Raw genomic sequence first — 21,078 nt, forward strand, 5'->3', positions numbered from 1 at the left:
TAGTTTTCTTTATCGATATTTTTGGTTTTTGCAATTGGATTATAGGTGTAGACTAACTGTTTTTTCACATACTGCTCCTTGCCTAAATGTTATTTTCTTCGTGTGCGTTCCTACTCATTTATTTTACATGGTATTTATTTACACTCTTGAGCATTTGAATTAGATTTAGCTTTGTTGAAGTGGTCATGCTCTTGTTGTCACACAAATGCAACAGTGCAGTGTCATATTTACTGAGTGCAAGCATCACAATCAAGCTCTAGATAGGCAAGACGTGATGTCAGTGCATTTGATTGCAACCATACTGTGGGTGATTGACATATGTGACATTCAATTCTGATGTCACTTAGGCTTTGGTCTTTTAACATACCATAATCTCGGAATGTACTGTGTGTACACATAGATATATGGAAAAATATTACTAGCAGAATCAATCTTCATGGACCACACCATGTTAATAGGGACCTCCATTGACTATCACAGATTGTAACAATGGATACACATGACACAGTGCAGCAAATTACTTGACAGTCCAGTAAGCCACCACCCAGCAAAGTTACCTTTGCATACGTTACTTACTGATAAGTATCATGAGTGTGCTCTGTGATATATTCTGTGGCACAGACTTTCAGGTTAATGAAGGTTGTTATTATTGTCTATAAGAATTTAATTTAAAGTGTGTCCAGTCAGGACTTAAAGAAAGAGTCAAAGATTTTGTGTGGTGTCGTCCAAAGAGCAAGGTGCCAAAGCAAGGCTGATATCTCACAATGCAACCACAAGAGAAGGTAATCATTGCAAGCCACTTCGATGAATGAACAATACAGGCATACCCATGCCCAAACATGTTTGGCTACACTGCTGCAACCATTCTTCTACTTACGGCCAAACACAGCCCCATTCATCCCAGTCCACACTCATCTACTAAGCTGACAGCATCGTCTTCTAGTAGGCCAGCTTTGTAATCAATGTATTCGGCAGAACTCTACATAACAGTTATTGTTAAATGTACTCTGAGTGAGAGATTTGTATTTTGTCTGTATCAAGTGACATGTTAATGTTCAGAGACAGTTGTGAATACTCACAACACCCCTGTCGGAACAAAGTGTAAAAAGTTAAGTAATTCTTCTTATCTATGTTATAATAATGTGAATATAATATTTTATGTGTCATAGTATCCATTCAGTCTCCTCCCAGAGTGGAGTAAAGAACCCACCATTGTACTGTCTAGTGTCTTTTCATCTTGTATAGCACTGTGCCTAACATTGCACTGAAGTAGATTATTCATTGCACACATTCCATCTGACCTTGGGTGTTTGCAGAGATGTACAAAATGTACAGTGTGCTCAGTGCTGTAACGTAGTTACCATAAGAGCACACTAAGGTAGATGTACAAACTCTGTGATGTCAAGGACTTGACACTAGTTTACTATTTCAAACAAAATAATGGCGGTTAGGTGGGGAGAGGGCTTGAATTTTGTTGAACATACACAGAGGGGATGTCATTGTCCCATGTAGATCTGTCTGTGAAGTGTGAATGGCTGTTCAGCTTTTCCAGAACAATAGTAATATTAACTGTTGAATGGCTGTGACATTTATCTTCTGGGAGACAGTTTTGTAGATTATTAAGAACTAAAAATCTGAAGTTATAATATAATTATTCAGTACTTTGCAAAAATTACTTGTAATCCAATAAGTAAAATAATGGGAATAGAAAAGGTGAAAAACTCTGACGATCTGCTACTGCACAAGCCACCAAACTGTGTGCAATGGATGATACTTCAGGTATCACTATCAGTTGTCGCTCTCCTGTCTCATTAACAAATGGTAAATGAGAACAACTATCTTATGAGCTTGAGTTTCTCTGATTATTTTTTCCCAAAATCATCATCATTTCAAGAATGTATGTGAGAGGAAGTAATATGTTGTCTGACACTTCTTGTAACATACACTCACGGATGGCTAACAGTAAACATTTCAGTGATGCAAAATGCCATTGTTCAGTGTCTGCCACTGGAGTTTGATGAAAACCTTCATAATGCTTGTATGCTTACTAAATGAAAATATGACAAAATATACCACTCTTCTTTGCTGCTTTTCTGTCTACAGTATTAATCCTACTAGATAATGGTTTCAAACTGAAGACCAATATTTAATAACAGGTAAGGATTTGTAAGCTACCTGTTTCATGAGTGAAGCCCATTTACTTCGACTTCTTCCATTGAATCTCAATCTGGTGTCAACTGTGTACCTATAACTAGTTTTATGTAGGTATTCCACTTTAGGTTGCTTTGTATGCCTAGTACTCAGTGTTTTAAAGTTGTTTCCATTGCCAGTGAATGATCACCAGTCATATAACTGAACACTAATGATTCTTTCTACCTTTTCATGCACAACATATTTCATTAATTTATAATAAGGGTTACTAGTCAGTTGCAGCACTAAGCAATCATACTTTATGGCCTTCCAGCATTTCACTGCAGTTTCCTGGCGTGGCAACTTTCATACATAAAACAGGCTTGTGAGCTTATATGTTAGGTGAAAAGTAACAGTCATATAATCATCCACTGGCCCAAGACCAAAGTTAACTTTCACATCCAATGATTTCACCGTATTTAGAATGAAATGTAGAGCTTTAGCTGCTGGGAAGTCCTCAGTCCAGTCAAAAAGATGGTCTGTTATTCGATAAGCTTCTATTTTTTTTCACGACACAACAGTGTGGAATTGTACTGGATGCATTCGAGAAGTTGAGGAACTTGTTGTAACCTGGGCACCATTGTACACTGCCTTCTGGGTTCATGTGTGAGCAGAGAAGGCAGAGATTCATGAGATAGTTATTAATTCTTCCAGAGAACATTTTTATGTCTTAAAATTGCTATAATATGTGACCATAAAATGTTCTACAGCATATTGAAGTCAATTAATTATCTTTTTATACCTGGGATTCACAGTCATGTACAACTTTATAAAAGACATCATGTTTATGCCAGTGACTGTAACACTTTATTTTACAATTGCAATTTCGGCCTTTGGCCATTATCATTGCATTTGATAATGGCCTAAGGCTGAAACTGCAATCATGAAATAAATAAAGTGTTACAATCACTGGCGTAAATATGATGTCTTTTATATATACAAAAAAAAAAAAAAAAAAAAAATATTGAAGTCAGTATGGGAGCATAAAACGTTCTACAGCATATTGAAGTCAGTGATATACACATACTCTGAGGTGACAAAAGTCATGGGATAGTGACATGCATGTACACAGATGGCAGTAATACCACATAGAGAAGGTACGAATTGGTGGAGCTGTCATTTCTATTCAGGTGATTTGTGTGAAACTGTTTCTGATGTGATTATGGCCACACAGTGGGAATTAACAGGCTATGAATGCAGAATGATAGTAGGAGTTAGAAGCATGGGACATTCCCTTTCAGAAATCATTAGGTAATTCAATGTCCTGAGATCCACAGTGTCAAGAGTGTGGTTAGAATACCATATTTCAGGCGTTCTCTCTCACCACAGATAACACAGTGGCCAATGGTCTTCCCTTAATGACTGAGAGCAGTGGCGTTTGTGTAGAGTTGTCAGTGCTAATAGCCAAGCAACACTGCGTGAAATAACCACAGAAATAAATGAGGGGTGTACGATGACCATATCCATTTGGACAGTCCAATGAAATTTGGCATTGGGCTATGGCAGTAGATGACTGGTGCGAGTGCCTTTGCTAACAACATGACATTACCTGCAGTACCTTTCCTGGGCTCGTGAGCATATCAGTTGGACCCTAGATGACTCTAAAACCACAGCCTGGTCAGATGAGTCGATTTCGGTTGGTAAGAGCTGATGGTAGGGTTAGTGTGTGGTGCAGACCCTACAAAGCCATGGATCCAAGTTGTCAACAAAACCCTGTGCAAGCTGGTGGTGACTCCATAATGGTGTGGGCTGTTTTCACATGGAATGGACTGGGTCCTCTGGTCCATCTGAACTAATCATTGACTGTTAGTTGTTATGTTCCGCTACTTGGAGACCATTTGCAGACTTCATGTTCCCGAACATTGATGGAATTTTTATATATGACAGTGCATTTGTCACCAGGCCACAATTGTTCACAATTGGTTTGAAGAACATTCTGGATAATTTTAGTGAATGATTTGGCCACCTAGATCACCTGACATGAATCCCATCGAGCGTTTATGGAATGTAATTGAGAGTTCAGTTAGTACACAAAGTCCTGCACTGGCAGCACTTTCACAATTATGGATGGCTATAGAGGCAGCATGGCTCAATATTTCTGCAGGGAATTCTAACATCTTGTTAAGTCAATACCACATAGTTGCTGCAGCACACTGGGCAAAAGGAAGTTCGACACGATCATTGTATAACAACGCATATCTGTTGGATGGTCCTTCGTGAGAATGTGACTGCCTTGCTCCTTTTTTCAGTCTCTTGGAATGCTTCATTGCTCCAATGATGTATATTCAATAGCTGTTAGAAAGAGAACCAAGTTTCTTTCACATAAATTTCACAGATTTGTACAGATATCCCACAAAGTCCAGTTGCTTTTCCTCTGTAGAGTGGTTATAGTTTACTTTATATTCTCTTACCTCAATGTGTCATTTTGGTGTTCATGCAGTGATTGACAGAAGGAATCATGCTACAATTTTCTGCAGTGAAGTGATATTGCAAGCCCAATTTCAGTCTTCTCTGTGCCATGCTCTCTGTAGTTGGAAAGGTGAAATCTCTCCCATTACCATAGTCAGAACTTTGTGTGATATTCTCAAAGTTTTCTTTTAAGTATACTGCTTCTGGGGCAGGTGATCTAGAGAAGCATCTGATAACGGTATTTGATGCACATTTGGTGCTTATCTTCACCATCATTATTTTGCATTCAGAATCTGTAATAACCTCACTAAACATCATAGAGTTCTTGTAGGCATTAACTACACCACTACCATTGGCATTCAGTTTCAGAATTTTTCTGCTCATTTAGTTTGGTTATTGCTGTTCCCCATGTGTGTTGTGACTAAGATATAACTTGTTCTGTTACTTCACTACTATACTGTTTAGGAAAGATGCTCTCATTTCTTGATCACTTGTAACTTTTATACAAAATTGTTGTGACCTCTGTCATCCTTTTCATACTTTTGAAGCAGTTGTTTCACCACTAAGAACTTTTATCTGTCTAGCAAAATATAATTCCTGAAATATATCCAGCAGAATGACACTCGACTTGACAGCTTACTTATTAGTGGATCAGTTGCGCAAGTCTGTTGTGTTTCATGGTTTTGTAAATAATGCCATGTTTTCATTCTACCTGTTTTGAATTAGTAGTTCTCCATAGCCTTAACATTTATTCTTTGTTTTCTTTCGACGATTTTTTCTCTCGTGTTTTGACTTGTACTCCGTGGTGCCTGGGTCTTTCCATGTGAAGCATCACTTCGGATACACATTTGGAAGTCAGTTCAAATCCCCATCTAGCCATGTGTATTTAGGTACATTGTTTGACACAAGTGTAATGAAAGGTTCTTCATATTTCCATTGTTTTTTCTTTAACTTTCCTCTTATTTATTTTTCTCTCCCATTTTCCCTTTCTGCCCTTGAAACTGCTGCACTATTGTAAGCCTTCAGACTTTCCAGGCAAATCTGTTGACATCTTGAGATGTCAAAGATATCTGTCAAGTACCCATATCTCAAGATGCTGCACTGTTATCAGTGTCCATTATCTGCTGGTGCACAATGTTAACCTATTTGTTATTGGACCTTTACGCACACAACTTCTTGTGTCTGTGTGTCATTTTGTGCTTATTTATTTTTGTATGTGTCTTGACTCGGTATTTGAAGTGATATATTCTTTCTTCGCCCCCTCCCCGTTTACCCAGTTATGTTTTCTTTACAGCTTTTGCATGAGAAATATCTGTGCACACAACGCTCTGACCGTTAACATTCAGTATTTTTTGTGTACACAGTAAGAGCACATACATAGACAATTCAGGTTGGGGAAAACAATGGGTTAAAAGAATAAAATGATTAAAACAAATCATTCCATGTAAACACAGCCCAACCATTATGGAGCCACCACCAGTTTGCACAGTGCTTTGTTGACAACTTGGCTCCATGGCTTTGTCGGGTCTGCACCACACCCTAACCCTACCATCAGCTCATACCAACTGAAATTGACTCATCTGACCAGGCCATGGTTTTAGTCATCTAGGGTCCAAGTGATATAGTCACAAGCCCAGGAGAGGTACTGCAGGCAATGTCGTGTTGTTAGCAAAGGCACTCGCACCAGTCATCTACTGCCATAGCCCAGCGACGACTGCTTTGCCCAAGTCAGTCCAGTGGGTCCAGTCCTGGCATTCATTTTAAGTATGGACTGTCAGTTCTCTGCCTTATGTCCAGTTTATCCACAGGGTTTGCACTTCGTATGGTGAAAGTAGCATTGCTGACACCAATGTGTGAGGGAAGAAATGCTGTACGGCAGTAACTACTGGTTGTGTCAGTTACCTGTGATCTCCTTCCTAGAAGGAGACTTCACTGGTGGAACTGGTAGGTTTGGGGGGAAGGATGAAGCTTCGATTTTGCATGTGGGGTGTGTGGCAAATATATATGACGGGTCTTGGAAGCCACTGAGGAAGAGACTGACTGCTTGAAAACCCAAATGAGTGAGAGGGAAGTTATTAAACATGGGTCATTCAGCTCAGTCATTCCGGAGCCCCTCATCTGAGGTGTGAGCTAGAATCATATCCCTAACCAGAAGTTAGAGATATGACTGTATGAACTTTGCTTTGGAGTGCATAAGCCAACAGAAAAATGTGTTGCTGCGTGTAGAATTTGCACAGACATGGCAGTGATGTGTCACAACACAGTCAGTGCGGGGTACATCACAAGCCGCTGGTAGCTTGACACTAGTGAGGGAGCAGAACCCTGTGAGATGGAAATGACTTCACCATGCGAGTTGATCTACGGGAAGTAGAACATCCAAACCCGTGTAGAGACTAGCTTGGAAGAACTCAGGATGTGGATAACTAATCGTCAAGCACTTGGCACAACATGTGTGATATGCTAGGTGAAGTCCGCAGTGGTCGAACACAGAATAAGCGCTGGCCTGTCCATCCTGCTGTGCCACCCAGAGATAAACACCTCTGCCAGTCAGTCTACCCATACCATGTGTCATGTGCATCCTCCTTGGCAGGTTTCCACACTCTCTCTCTGTGCAACCCATACCAGCTCATCTGCTTCCATTGTGGTGCCTGCAGGCAGAGATACTAAATTCCTCACTCCCAAAGAAAAGGCCATGTAGGGCCAAAAATCACCAGGTTCGGGCTACAACCTCTGGCACACAACTGGAAATGCCCCTGGAGAACTAGACAGTTCTGGCTCCACTAGGAGGACACAGAGGCTTCACCAGCAGCAGTGGACACAATACCACATCCATCGACGAGGGCGAAGGGGAATAGGAGGAGAAGGGTGGATCAAACTCCATTGGCTTCACATTGGCAGGCACGGTGGAGGGGGAGCAGTAACAAATGTCATAACAATAGTTACTGAGAAACGGGGCCAACTGCTGCAACTAGTGGGCAATCCTGCCTGTCAGCTTGGCATGAGGGCCAAATAAGGAAACCAACGGCTTGTGGCCCATGATAAGGAGGAACCTCGTCCCATAAAAAATAGTAGCTGGCACCTCCATTTCCACCTGTGAATAATTACACTGCTCAGTGGAAAGTGTCTTTGATTCCTAAGTGATAGACTGTTCTGTGCCATCCAAGTTCCAGTGCGACAGTATGGCACCAATGCCATACTGAGACGTGTCACAGGCCATGGTTAAAGGTCTATCTGGCAGACAGGGAGCAGAGCACAAACACTGCTTGAGAGACTGAAAAGCACATTGACCGTGCGCAGACCAGACAAGCTTAACACCCTTTGGTGAAGCCACTGAAGAGGCTGGCAGATGTGTGCGACTTCGGGATTGAACTGAGCATAATATGAAATCATACCCTAAAAAGACTGGGGCTCCTTTAGGTTCTTGTGCATCGGTAGAGTGACAGAGGACATAACGTGGTCATTTTTGGGGACAAGACAATCTTTACTAAGCACATGACCCAAAAAATGCACTTGTGGGAAGAAAAAACTGCACTTCTCCAGCTTGCAACGGAGGCCTTCTCCAGGAGGCATTGTAAAACTGACTGAGGGTTTCATACATGCTCCTCCCAAATGGGGCCCATGACACAGGCATTGTCATAAAGATAATTGACACAACAGGGAATGTCCTGTGTCGACTGCTCCAAATATTGTTAGTAAATTCCTGCTGCAGACAAGATCCCAAAAAGCAAGTTATTAAACTGTTAAAACCCAAAGGGGGTGGTGAGAACAAGGAAAGTCCAAGAAAGGAAACTGTATCCAATGGCAACTGCAGCTAAGCATCGCACAAGTCAATAAAGGAAAACTACTATATTGTGCCCCCCTCCCCCTCCAATTCGCCTTGACATCTTGGCCAACAACTCTGCCTTCTCCGTCGCTGAATGGGATACATACCTGCAGCACAATGCACGTTGACAGTCTGTTTAAATTGTTGCGAAGGTGCATGGAGCGGTTGGGCTTCTGAATCACCACCATAGGGGTGGTCCACTGACTCAATGAAATAGGAGAAATGAGGCTCAGATCCTGCCAACATTTCAACTCAGTCTTTACCATGTCACACATAGTGAAGGGAACGGGATGAGTATGACAAAATTTGGGTATCATAAATGGCTTAAGAGACACATGTGCCTTGAAATTTTCTGCTCAGCCCACGGTGTTCTCAAACAGTGGGCTGTCGTAATGAGTCCAAATTGTGAAAAGGAACAGATTGAGACACTAAATGCACTTCATCAATGATCTTGAAGCTACAAACGGAAAATGTTTTGAGCCCAAAGTGTGAGTCCGCAATTTGGGCAATGTTGGCTAAATAGCGTTGGACAAGGTCAATGCCCTACTCTGAACCTCATGATCAGGGACGAACCAGACAATCATGTCCTGAATTAGGAAGTCTGCATAAGAGGTAGCACATTCAGGACACTCAAAAACAACACTTGTGGAAAGGTCCTCCAGATCGGTAGTTTAGGCCACATATGAGTGCCCAGGACACTTGTAGTGCTGATTAAACTGCAGTCACACTGCCATCACATGGGTTTGATGGCCAAAATACTGCATAAGCAACTGACAAAGCTCACCAAAGGAAAGTTTCTCAGGCTTCAAATTTTGGACAACTTCGTATAAATTTACACTGCTAAATGACACCAATTACACAGTCTTGTCAACTGGATCAACAGTATGTTTTACCTGATAGTGGAGCGAGAAGCAGGTAATTCTCCCACCTTTCCATCGACTCATCAAAACTGCCAAACGGCATTGGGAGTGGCAGGGATGGCGCAGAAAATGGAGCAGTGGATGCTGCCCCCCCCCCACTGGTGAGACACGTGTATGAAGCAAGTCCATATTCTGGGTTAGTAGCAGCAGCTATAGCTCTTCCTGCTGCTCCTACAGGTGCAACTGTTTCTGCCAGTATTGTAGAAATGACGAGTCAGTGGTGGCCCAAGTGAATTCTAGGAAAAGGGGAAAAAATAGGCACATTGCTTGCCACTTTAGTTTCTGCGCAGGCATGAAAACGCCACTTCACTACATGATCAGCCCAGATACTTCACAGGCTGACAGTAGATTGATAATAGCCAGGGAACAGAACCCCATGGGAGGGAAATGAATTTGCCATGCGAGTCATTATTCTACAAGAAGCAGAGAGTTCGAACCCACATAGAGGTGAACACAGGAAGATCTTGGGGCACGACCAGGTAATGGCTAAGTGCTTGGCACAGCACATGGTATGATACACTAGGTTTGCTCCCTGGTGGTCAAACTCCGAGTAAGCTTTGGCCCAACCAGTGTACTGCCATTGGCAGGTAAACACCTCTGCCTGGGGATCTTCCCATACCATGTGTCATGTGTGTCCTCTGTGGCAGGTTTGTGCACTATCCCACTGCGCTACCCATGGCAGTTGGTTTGCCTCCATTGTGATGTCTTACTGGCGGGGATACTAAACTGGGTATCACCTGAGATTCCATGAGCAATGAAATGCTTTTATAGGTGGGTGACATGATTGGCCCATGGTTCTGCGTGCCTGTGGAATGCTTGGAATGGTGTTGGCAATGCCCTGAAGCCCTTCACCATGGAGTTGATTCAAGACGATCAGTTGGAAACCTCAGGTTACATGGTTATGGTTGCCATCTGCTCCAACATCAATTCCTGTGCTTGCTGCATGTACTTGTGTAGTCACGTCTGTGGTAGCTCTGGACATAGGGAAATGGAAACCTGATGTGAGCACGCCACATATGTGAGAAAAACTGTCTGCCCAGTGGACAACACAAGCGTTCAGTCTAAATTCACAAAAACCACATCTCCGGTTGAAGAGCCTGTGTGTGCCAGGCTAGATGCGAAAGAACTTACATGCAGATAGATAATAAATGATAGGTTTATTAGTAACAACATAAATTCACTCTTCTCCATCATGGAGCATTAATTAACAAGAACACAAAATAGTCTAGCAGTCAATGTAATTGCCTCAGTTAAAGACTTCCTTTGGATAAGCATTGGTTAGATAGTTCACTTAGAATGCCAAGTTCAGTGAGTATCTGAAGAAGTCTGTCTTAAGGGTCACTAGGTAAGACATCAGTCTCCAAGCTCAAAAAGTCGAGATACCAACACCCTGGAGGCTGAGCATCAAGAGACCAAGTGTCAGCTTAGCAAGGATGAAGACTGCTGGTGGCGTCACATAGCTATGGTAACAACATTACCCAATTGGCAAGCTGACTTCAGCTGCCTGATATGGGCAACGCAATGGCTTTTAAGTACCAGCTGGCAGATGAATTGGTTTGTGGACTACACGATCATGGCAGAAGCACATAGGTCTGCACTAGCTGCGCCTCGTAGGAATGATGCTGGTGAGATGATCACCCTGAGTCACATCGGTAGTGCCCTGAACCTTTTTCAATAAACTACATGATATTATATTATGGATGCATGTTGTTTGGGCTCTTGTTGTTGTGGCCCCTGAGCTCTTGTGTGTAGGCAACCTATGCAACTATATTGTTATAATGGTGGGCTGTATCCCCAGACATAGAAATCATAACAGGTTAAAATAATATACAGGACTTAGATCTGAACCCAAATAATGTCAAGTTCTATCTGCCACACAGGCTTAGCATTTCAGGGACATTCAACTTTGTAAATTCTCCTTATAAGAGCAAAAATTATATTCTTCTAAAATCCTTTATGATTTTGCTAGTTGTTTTATGCAACACCATTTGTGATGGGTATGCTAGCCCTGCCTGTGTGAGCGTACCGTCATTGCACCTTACACAACATTTGAACTTTTAAGTAGTGTGCTGGTATTTGTAATTTAATTTGAGGCTTTGCTGCTAGAGCAACACACACAAGGCACTCTTGTTGTGTTGGAAACTGAGTGAACAACTAGTAGACACTGCTCTGTTGTGATGGAGTTGTGTTATGCAGAAAGTGTTAATTTTTCTTCTAACACTTTATTGCCATGTAGTTTGAATATTGTGAATAAGCGGACCGCCGACAGTTTTACTCACAAGTCCGAGCCCCACTGATTAAGTAATTCCGTTCTCAACCCACTCTCGTCACCCTTACTTTTTCTGCCTTCTTCTTCCTCCTCTTTATCTCATACAAAACTGCGGAGTACATATAGTGACACAAAATACTGGCTTGTTGTATCTTATTTGGAACTGACTTACAAGACTCTATGAACTTTTGTAGGGTGAAAGTATGAACCAAAATGAAGTATTTAAACTGTCAAAGGTATTAGTTCTTTCTGTGTAGTAATTGCAGTGCTATGTGGTGTATGTGCTATGATATTGCTTAATGGTTCATTATTGTGAACTGAACTGTTAAAAGTAGTAGTAATTTGTGTTCCTCTTATTCATCAATCTAGGCCACTCCAACAGAGAAAGCAGTACCAGGGAGGAGTTGTTTTCTCTTGGAATGTGGTAACAGGTGAATCCTCTATTGTAGAAACCAGACCACTTGTGGAAATTATACAGAATGAAAGGGAAACCAAGTTAAGGGAATACAAGCCATGGAATCCTGCTCGAGGTCTGGCTGCAGAAATGAGAAGGCGTATGCCTGATTTGCCCCTACACAAACTTGTCAGGCACAGTAACAATACTCCGGTGCTGCGAGGTAAGATCAGAAACTGATACAGTCATTGACTTTCTTTTGAATGTGCCTCACAATATTGTTGACACTAATGTACACACAGTGACTGACAACTGTTTTTAAGGGTGTACTGTATTGAACAGAAAAGAGAATTTATCAACTGGTAAGACCCTATATTATATAGTTTTGAAGCTTAATTTCTTAAATCTCTCTCTTCAGTGCATAACATTAGGATTACTGCTTTTGAAATTGGAAAATTATAGTTGGTATATTAAGTGAGGAACAGGATTGAAAATGAAATTAGTTCATTATCACATATCTCCTGTAAGTGTGAATGGAGCAAATGATTTCTGTTGCTCTGGAGTAATTCTTCTAAAAAAAGTGAGAGAAATGGCTGACATTGTAAGTCTCCTTTCTTTCATTTAATTATGAGACAGCTATTTTTCAGCATACAGTAAAATTAACATTTTAAAAATTCCAATACTTAATTATTATATTAATTCCTCCCAATAATTTCAACTCATTGTTTCTTATTTTGATACACTTCTGTCTGTCTCCCTGTTTACACATCTGGCAAGCGTGCACACGGTGACCAGGAAGTTGCACACTTGCAGCAGCTCCGCATGTGCGTAGAATTTCTGGCTGCCCTGAGTTAATGTGATCTGGTATGAATCCTCCAGACCTGCCAAGCTCATGTTGCACAGCATCCTGTATGCTGTGTCATTTGAGAAGCTACTTATCTCAAAAAACCCCAGTGACTTGCACCCTGGAATTTGACTTTCTCATTACAAGATTCAAATGACTGTTCCAGTTTAAACACTACAACCAAGTCATGCTGAGATAATCAGGTGATGTCACAGACTGTAGCAAATTATTGCCGATGCTTTACCGAAACAATACAGGAGACTTGGACCTACCAGTTTTGGTACCTGAAGTTTGCTTGTGTTTAAAGTAAGCTAAGAGTCTCTGCATCAAACTCTGGTTTACAAGTCATCCTGAATGTCACAGCAATTTTCACAAATGCCACCTTCCTACGACTGGCAGCACTGTCTTGCAGCACAAATGATGAGCATAAGTACACGCAACGTAACGCATACAAGTATACAACATCCGTTTACTTTCTGGTTTTGTGTTTGAAATCTCTTCACAGTGTCATCATTCACAGGTTTAAGCATGACCATCTTAACCAATACAAGATGAATGGACATGTGCATTTTCTACAAGAGACTGTTTCATGGAATGTTCATCTCAACATAAATTATCCTTTTGCTTCCTGTAATAAACAAACTGCTTTTGAAGTGAAAATTAAGTGACCACTGGGTACAGCAGTCCGAAATTAGTCTTGTGTAATATTTTGTTTAACAATAGAGATACAAAAAACATGAAGAATAACTAGTACTCTACAGATACTCAGTAGTGGTGCTTTATGATGGTAGCAGGCAGACACCACATCGTAGGCCAGCACGAGACAAGATAGTATTAATACAGCTCGGGAAAATAGCATTTTCAATTTCTCTTCTTCTAGAATGGCCTGATTTAGTTTCTATAAGCACACTCGCCCCACTTTGTGTACTGGTCCACGTCATGTCGGCTGTTGGCTACCACCATGCAGCAGCAACACTCAATTGCTGCTGTACTGCTGTTAATTCTTCATGTTTTACTGTCCTTGTTAATACATAAATTATTCAACCAAATATTGCACTAGAATAAATTAGGACTGCTCTCAGAAAATTCCACTTTAATAACATTTTATTTGTAATGAGAAAAAAACAATTTTTACGTTTATACTGGCTGTCACATGAAACATAAGGTTAACAGTACATCTGGAGTTACTCAGTCTACATACTGCAAAAACCAAACGAATATCTGTCGAAACACCAGAGATAATGCACCCGACTCCTAGGAGAGACATGCGGTAGATATTCTCTAGCCTTTTCAATTTTGTCAAGGCAGACCTTGCAAAGCACATACATACGTACGTATGTACGCAGTATTAATACTTTTGTAGGCTCTCTAATGAAAAGATGTTGCCAGACTATTAAAAGTAGGTCTCTGTAAGCATTTACAATTACAACACAAAAAGGGAGAAGTGAACATAGAAGACAAAATTGCCAAAGTTAGTGAGATTCCTTATATTCACTAACAGGTGGAAGAGACAGAATGTTGAAAATGACAGTATGCATGATGACTTATATATAGTTCTATTGTTTCAGTAGTCGCTTTAATAGTTCGACAAATGGAAGGGTTATGTTTACATTGTCCAAATCGGACAACAATGTCGGGAGGATTTGCAGACTGGCACCTTCAATCATTAAACTTCTGGAGCTTTGGGGGCTGTAGACTAATGGGTGTAGACCACTCAAGTAGATGAAATATGGTTTGGCAGCACAAGTGACAAGGTGAAGATGATGGTATACATTTTTTCTTTCTCTGGCTGGAATTACTAGAAGAAACTTTGTATGACCAGCACAAGAACTGATTTTAGTTTCTGTGAGAATTTGTAAGTTATTAGTAAATATGTAGAAACGTACATATACCTTAGAAAACTGCATGTGAAGTACAAACTACATCTGCAACTGTACATATATGTATTAGCTGCCAACCCATATTGTGAATCCAATTCAGTTTTTCTGAATTATCTGCACATATAGATTACTTGAAAATGACCTTAGAGGCCAAAATCAACTGATTTTGTTAGACGCACAGATTTTTCTCAAATAACTACAGTCAAATAAAGGAAAATGATGTCAATTAATTTATATGGGCTGTGAGGACCATATCAAAGAAATTTAAAAGTGAAGATGTTTTGGTCATTTTAATAGCAAACACAGTTCCCTTATTTAATATTTGTGGCACACAGAACACATATATTCTCCGCAACAAGATTTTTAAAAAATCTGAATATCCCTAGTTTTCTGTATGTGCTGGCTTTAACAAGCATGCTTATTTGAAGGCATCCACAGAATATGGCCAGATAAAGCTTTCTGCACAACCCTGAAGTCTCATTCGAGTTGTGGACTTGCAGGTGCACATATTTCATATCCAGTCAATGTTCACATCTAAAACATTGAACCTGAGAAATTAGTGTGAGAAAATAGCAGCACAGGTAAGGTGTTCTTTACACTGAGCAGTGTACACTGCAAAAAATAATAATAGTTATTACAAAACAAACCTTTACAGTTATCATTGAACAAACATGTATTGTCTTACACCAAAATATACTCAAGTCTCTCAAGAAATACAAGCAAAACGAACAAAAGAGCTAGTCCAATCTTTGCTTAGAAATTCAATATATGTCACACATTTCCAAAAACTATTATTTAAATCATACAATTTAGGATAGTTGGCAATCAGGTAGTCTGGTGTACACACAATAGACTGCTCAAAAAAATGATCTTGCAAACAAAGGAATTGCCAACTGTGTTGCAAGAATGGATGATGTTGATTAACATGGAAGAAAGTATCTGTAGCTTTATTTCTGGTATGGACCCACATCTCATTCACATTGATAGAATGGTACACAAAAATCAGCTGGCTTAAAAAATTTCACTTCTACGTTTATTTTTGGCCAGTATCCAAAAAGTGTGACAGCCCTCTTTCACAAAGATTTCTCATAATTCGTTCATGTAAAATTACTATTTCTTTCTTCTGATACACCCATGGCTTCAATTATTTTAGACACATTTATTTGTCAGTCATCCTATAGTACACTGTATAAAAAGGATGCAGACAAAATGGGCTGACCAATAATGGCACAACTCGTAGAACAGTTGATTTAAAAAAATTACACAAACAATAAGTAAAAAATTTACACCTAGCTGCTGGAAACATCAGATTCTTCTTTAGCGGAGGAAAAAGGACATGTATTTCTCTGTAATTCATCCATAATTCGAAGGAATTAAGATTAGGGTTTAACATCATAACATTTTTGCTTTGTCCTTAAAAATCTGCATCACACAACAACCCACAACATCTGTTGGAACTTAGATGACATTCTTTTATGTTTCTCTCAATTAGATACAGATTCCTGATGAGTGGAACTAAACCTGTAATTACTTGCTGAGATGATAAATTATATAATGCTTTCCATTATATGTAAGTCAAGTGATTATACTGATGCTGTATTGCCTTTACTACAAACAGTTTTCTTTTGAAAATAACATATGATTTGATGATAAATACTTCAGCCAACATCTTAAAACTATTCCTTTGGCTCCTACACAAGCTAATTGTGAATTTAGTGCCAAATGTGTAAAAAGTATATCTTATACCTGCAGGGCTAACTTCATAACTGAAGTATTTTCTTGGCAAACTGAACTAAAAGTGAGCTTTGAAATAGTTTTCTGCACATGTACTTTTTCCTCAATACTAATCAAATGTATGACTTCTTATATGTCTCTTGTTTGAATAAAAATATTTTTTAAATAATTAAATGCTTTCATTTGATAGTATGACAAGTATTTTTGAAGCTGTAATTTGTGCTTGTAAAAAGCTAACATCCTGATTATAAATTTGGACGCACAACTTTGATATTCAGTATAATGTAAGGGAATTAAAAGTGAAAGCTATCAACTGTTGTAAAGATAAAGCAATATTGTGAACTTTCTGACATGAGCAAGAGAGATATAGTACTGTAAAGTAATGTTGTTTCACTTGAAGTAATTTGATCTTTCCAATGCATGTTTAACATACTGTCAGTTGAATTCAGTACTATTTTTAATTTAATTTGTGTTACTATTTTGAGTATCTGTAAGAGACTACAGTGTGTTCATAACTGTGCACTGCACTGTACTGTATTGAGTCTCTTTGTATGCAGCTATATGAGACTATACATTCTACTCCCCAACATGCATAATTTCTATGTAGTACTTCATAAAACAGTAACTATACATTTTAGTTACATATGAAAGGCTTCAGATTAGAATTTTATATAGTTGGGAAGTAACTCCAAATTTTTATGTTTTTCAGGTAAATCTCTTGTGAGACTGACAGATCTCGAAAACAATATTGAATTAGTATTGTAGAATACCTGCAGGTGAGTCTGTTCTGTCATATAATCAATTTAATTTGTACTAATTATTAAAGTGTAAATATAAACATGTAACCATGTTTTAACATACAAGTGGTTATCATAATAATGGAAATTACAGTTTTACAGAACATGGCACCTTTTGTGAAATGCCAACATTGTTCATAAATCTTCCATAACTATTCAGTTTTTGCAGTGAATGAAGCTAGTCTGTAATGTACTAGATGGTGTTTGGTCTAGATGTAGGTGAGACAGAATTGCATAACCCTATGACCTTTAGTGGTTTCAGTTAGTTGCATTGTAGTTAAGTGTAGAAAGTACGTTCACCACTGCCAGTGTGTTACTTATATTAAAAGCAACAGTGTGTAGGTGAGGAAGGTCTGTTTGCAGTTATTTGAAAGGTTTATCAGGTTTTGTTAAATTTCATTCTTCTTGCTCCTTGTGATCTCCATATTAACAAAGGAAAAGACAGCCATAGAGGTTCTTAATATCCACTAGCTAGCTAATGCTAATACAAGTAGCTTTCAGTTTGCAGCGTTCCCAAATGTGCATGTCATTGTCACAAGGAACCCTAGAATCAACTCAACAGAACATAAATCAGAGCTCAGTCACTTTCTCATACGACATATGTCTGTAAGTGTAGTCAAACATTAATGGTGCAGACTGTATGTTCCACTGCTGTGCTGCAATTGCCAAATATCTGAACTGTGCCAGTTATTTATTAGTCCACTTCAAATGGTGCCAAACCATGCATATTATGTTTCGAAAGGGTAATGTCATCCAGTTCATTATTTTTCATTTTGTTTGCACCAATAGTTGAACTTCATAAATGAAAGATGCCCAAATGCAGTTATGCATTAAACAAACTTGCTATTAAATGTGGCGTTGGCCTTGTGATGGTAGAGTCTCTGTTACATTGTAGCCCATTGATCTGATCTTATTATTCAGTGATGAACTAAGATTTACAAATGTGCTGACTTTTTGCCGAGTGCATCCTATGTTGCAAAATTTGTTTCTTTAAGATGACAAAGCTTTACTAGTGCCATTATGGTGTTGCCTGACAAAAATTTTGATGACTGCACCTCCCTTTACCCTCCAGATCACCTAATTTTAACATTATGTTGTATATGTGATCAGTTTTACATAAGAATATGCGGTACAAATTTCTTCATGCATCATCACTAACAGAGTCAAAGCAGCACTTCTTGCCAAATAATATATCATTCCTTCGGGAACAATTCACCAGCTGACTGCATCCATTGTGCAATAGTACTTGTTAACAGTTTATTTTTAATTGCAGTCACAAATTGTGGCTTTGTTCTGAGTTATTTCAAAGTTTATCTGGTTTTGTTAAATTTCATTGTTCTTTCTCCTTGTGATCTCCATATTAACAACGGAAAAGAAAGCCAGGGAGGTTCTTAAGCACTGGCAAGCTAATATTAAATATATTAGCATTGCTATCCATTGTTAGAAGTTAGAATCTGGCTGTCAAATTATATTTCACTGAAGTCATTTTAAAATTTCTCAGAAATACATATCCCAGATTACATTTATCATGTTGTCATACTCTAGCATCTTCTGCTCGGGTAGTGTATTAGTAAGAGAATAAGACTCGTGCACATTTCAGTTAATCATTTGTAAAGGATTTCCTGTATGTCATTAAACATAGTTTATACCTGCATTGTCAATATTTAAAGCATCTGTGTCACTCTTTTTTCCAAAATAGGCTTAAGAGTACATTTGGAGAGTGGAAATGTCAAGTGTTTCCAAAAGTAAGTGTCATCATTGTTTTTCCACATAGAAACATTATTGCCAAAAACAAATACACCATTGCATCATGAATTATACACCTTACACTATTTGTCAACATAGTCGCCACTGATATTGAGACATTTGTCATAGCATGCAATCAATTTCAAGAAACCACTCTGGTAAAAATCTGTGCCCTGTAATGCGAGGAAGTGCCGCACATCCTGCTCTACCTCAGAATTGGTTTGGAAGTGATGTCCTGAGAGTGCAGCTTTCAATGCAGGAAACTGGTGAAAGTCCGATGGAGGCAAGATTAGGACTTTAGGCCGGGTGGTCCATATCTCTGTCTCTAACCAACCATTTGATGAGACATGACATCATACACGAACTGTAGGCTTTCATGGAAGGCAGACACACTGGTCCCATATGCCTATTCATACCAGATAACAGCACACATTTCCATTGGTGATCATGTTTCAGTACATGTCCATGTGGCACTGCGATATGTACTTGAATAACACCTGGCACACTGGTCTGCTGCTACCCTCTCTTCTCCTACACTCTGTACATGCATCATTCCTCCTCCACTAATGCTCCTTCTGTTGTTGAACCAGCAACGAGTGTGTCACAAACAAGTGTTTGTGTCACCAGTTGTACCATATTCTCTTTCAAAACCAGTGGCAAAACTTACTTCCAGAGTGTCCTTCGTAAGTGCCAAATCTCACAATTGTCACTATAATAAAAAGACAATGTTTCTCTTTTGGTACATACCTTATTTGTATCCAAAACATTCTAAAAATATTATGGAATTATGCTGCTCGCCTCATCACTGCAAAAAATGAGACAAATTAGAAAATAAATAATTTATTAATAAAGTTCTAGGTGCCATATGAGGAACTGACTGGTTCTAACTGCCAGTAAGAAATTTTTGATTTGGCGTGCTATTAACTCTGAGGTACTATGTTTTATTTGTGATAATACAAGTACATAAATACAGCAGTAATATTTCAACTAGTACCAGTGTAGTCAGTGAAAATCATTTCTCATATCTTCTAAATTTATTACAAGAGAATAACAAAATTGAATTTAAGAAAAAGTCTCATAGTATTGGCTCCTGTTTCTTGCACAACTCCAAGGACATACGCCAGTGCTATTTATCCTTTGTGGCAATCCTTAACCCACACTTTCCTTGGACATCTCAATCCACAAAATGTGTTAGACCGCCATTTGACACAGTTTGGAATCAAATGGAATGTATATTTCTGGAGTAGCATAATGGTGACTCACTTCTGTATAACAGTAGCATCATCAATGCTATCCGTTGTATCTCCTGATCACATGTCATCAAAGTTATTGTTCCAAATTATGTTTTTATTTCATTTGGCACCATTTACTACATATGACATCGCCCAGTTCTAAACTGCCAATGTGTAAATTCAGTAAGTCACCTATATTGTCAAATTGTTGGTCTATTTTCCAACACCATCTATCTCCATTGGCTTCAGTGTCAACAGGATGTTAAACCCTACTCTTCTTTCTTTCCTTCTGGTACCGTAAGTGTCCTGGATTGAGTGGACTGTTCTTCAACGTAGTATTATAGTGTTGTTGTTGTCTATACCAAAACTATATGATCGTATTGCAGAATACATTACATACTGTTGACCATAGAATATCTGGGGACAGGTGGTATTGATTCTCAGATACAGAAAGCTAATCATTGGCCTCTAGCGAGAATTTTGTTGTTATTATACGCTTTATAGTGTGACACTTCAGCTATTGGCTGTAGACAGGACTTTCCTGTCCATTTTGTACTTCACAATTTAGAGAAGCCTTCTCAGTCTCTTTTAAGTACAGCACCATGAATTTCCTTGTCAGCCACAACTATTACTATTTTTACTATTGTGCAATCTTTTTAAAAAACTGTATCCTCGAAGGTGTTTGGGCTACTGTCATTTGCTTTTCACCTTATTGTTGAAGGGCTGAGTCAAAGGTTGGCATGTAAACAGGACTGACAATGTTTCTAGCTTCAAAAGCTAGAATATTTATGTGCCTAGGTGTGACTCAATGCCTCCACTTTTCAGCAATTTGTTTGCTAC

General features: G+C 39.1%; 1 protein-coding gene across 1 annotated transcript in view; it reads left to right on the forward strand.

Moving 5' to 3' along the window:
* LOC126183742 (uncharacterized) overlaps nt 1–21,078 on the forward strand; it is a 128,486-nt gene that overhangs the window by 84,745 nt on the left and 22,663 nt on the right. Inside the window, exons 9-10 of the mRNA XM_049925955.1 lie at nt 11,981–12,228; nt 17,173–17,239. Coding sequence (XP_049781912.1) covers nt 11,981–12,228; nt 17,173–17,228 — 304 coding nt within the window. The 3' untranslated portion in view covers nt 17,229–17,239. The remainder of the gene's footprint in view (nt 1–11,980; nt 12,229–17,172; nt 17,240–21,078) is intronic.

This window comes from Schistocerca cancellata, chromosome 4 (assembly GCF_023864275.1).
Source record: "Schistocerca cancellata isolate TAMUIC-IGC-003103 chromosome 4, iqSchCanc2.1, whole genome shotgun sequence".
NCBI classification, from domain to species: domain Eukaryota; kingdom Metazoa; phylum Arthropoda; class Insecta; order Orthoptera; family Acrididae; genus Schistocerca; species Schistocerca cancellata.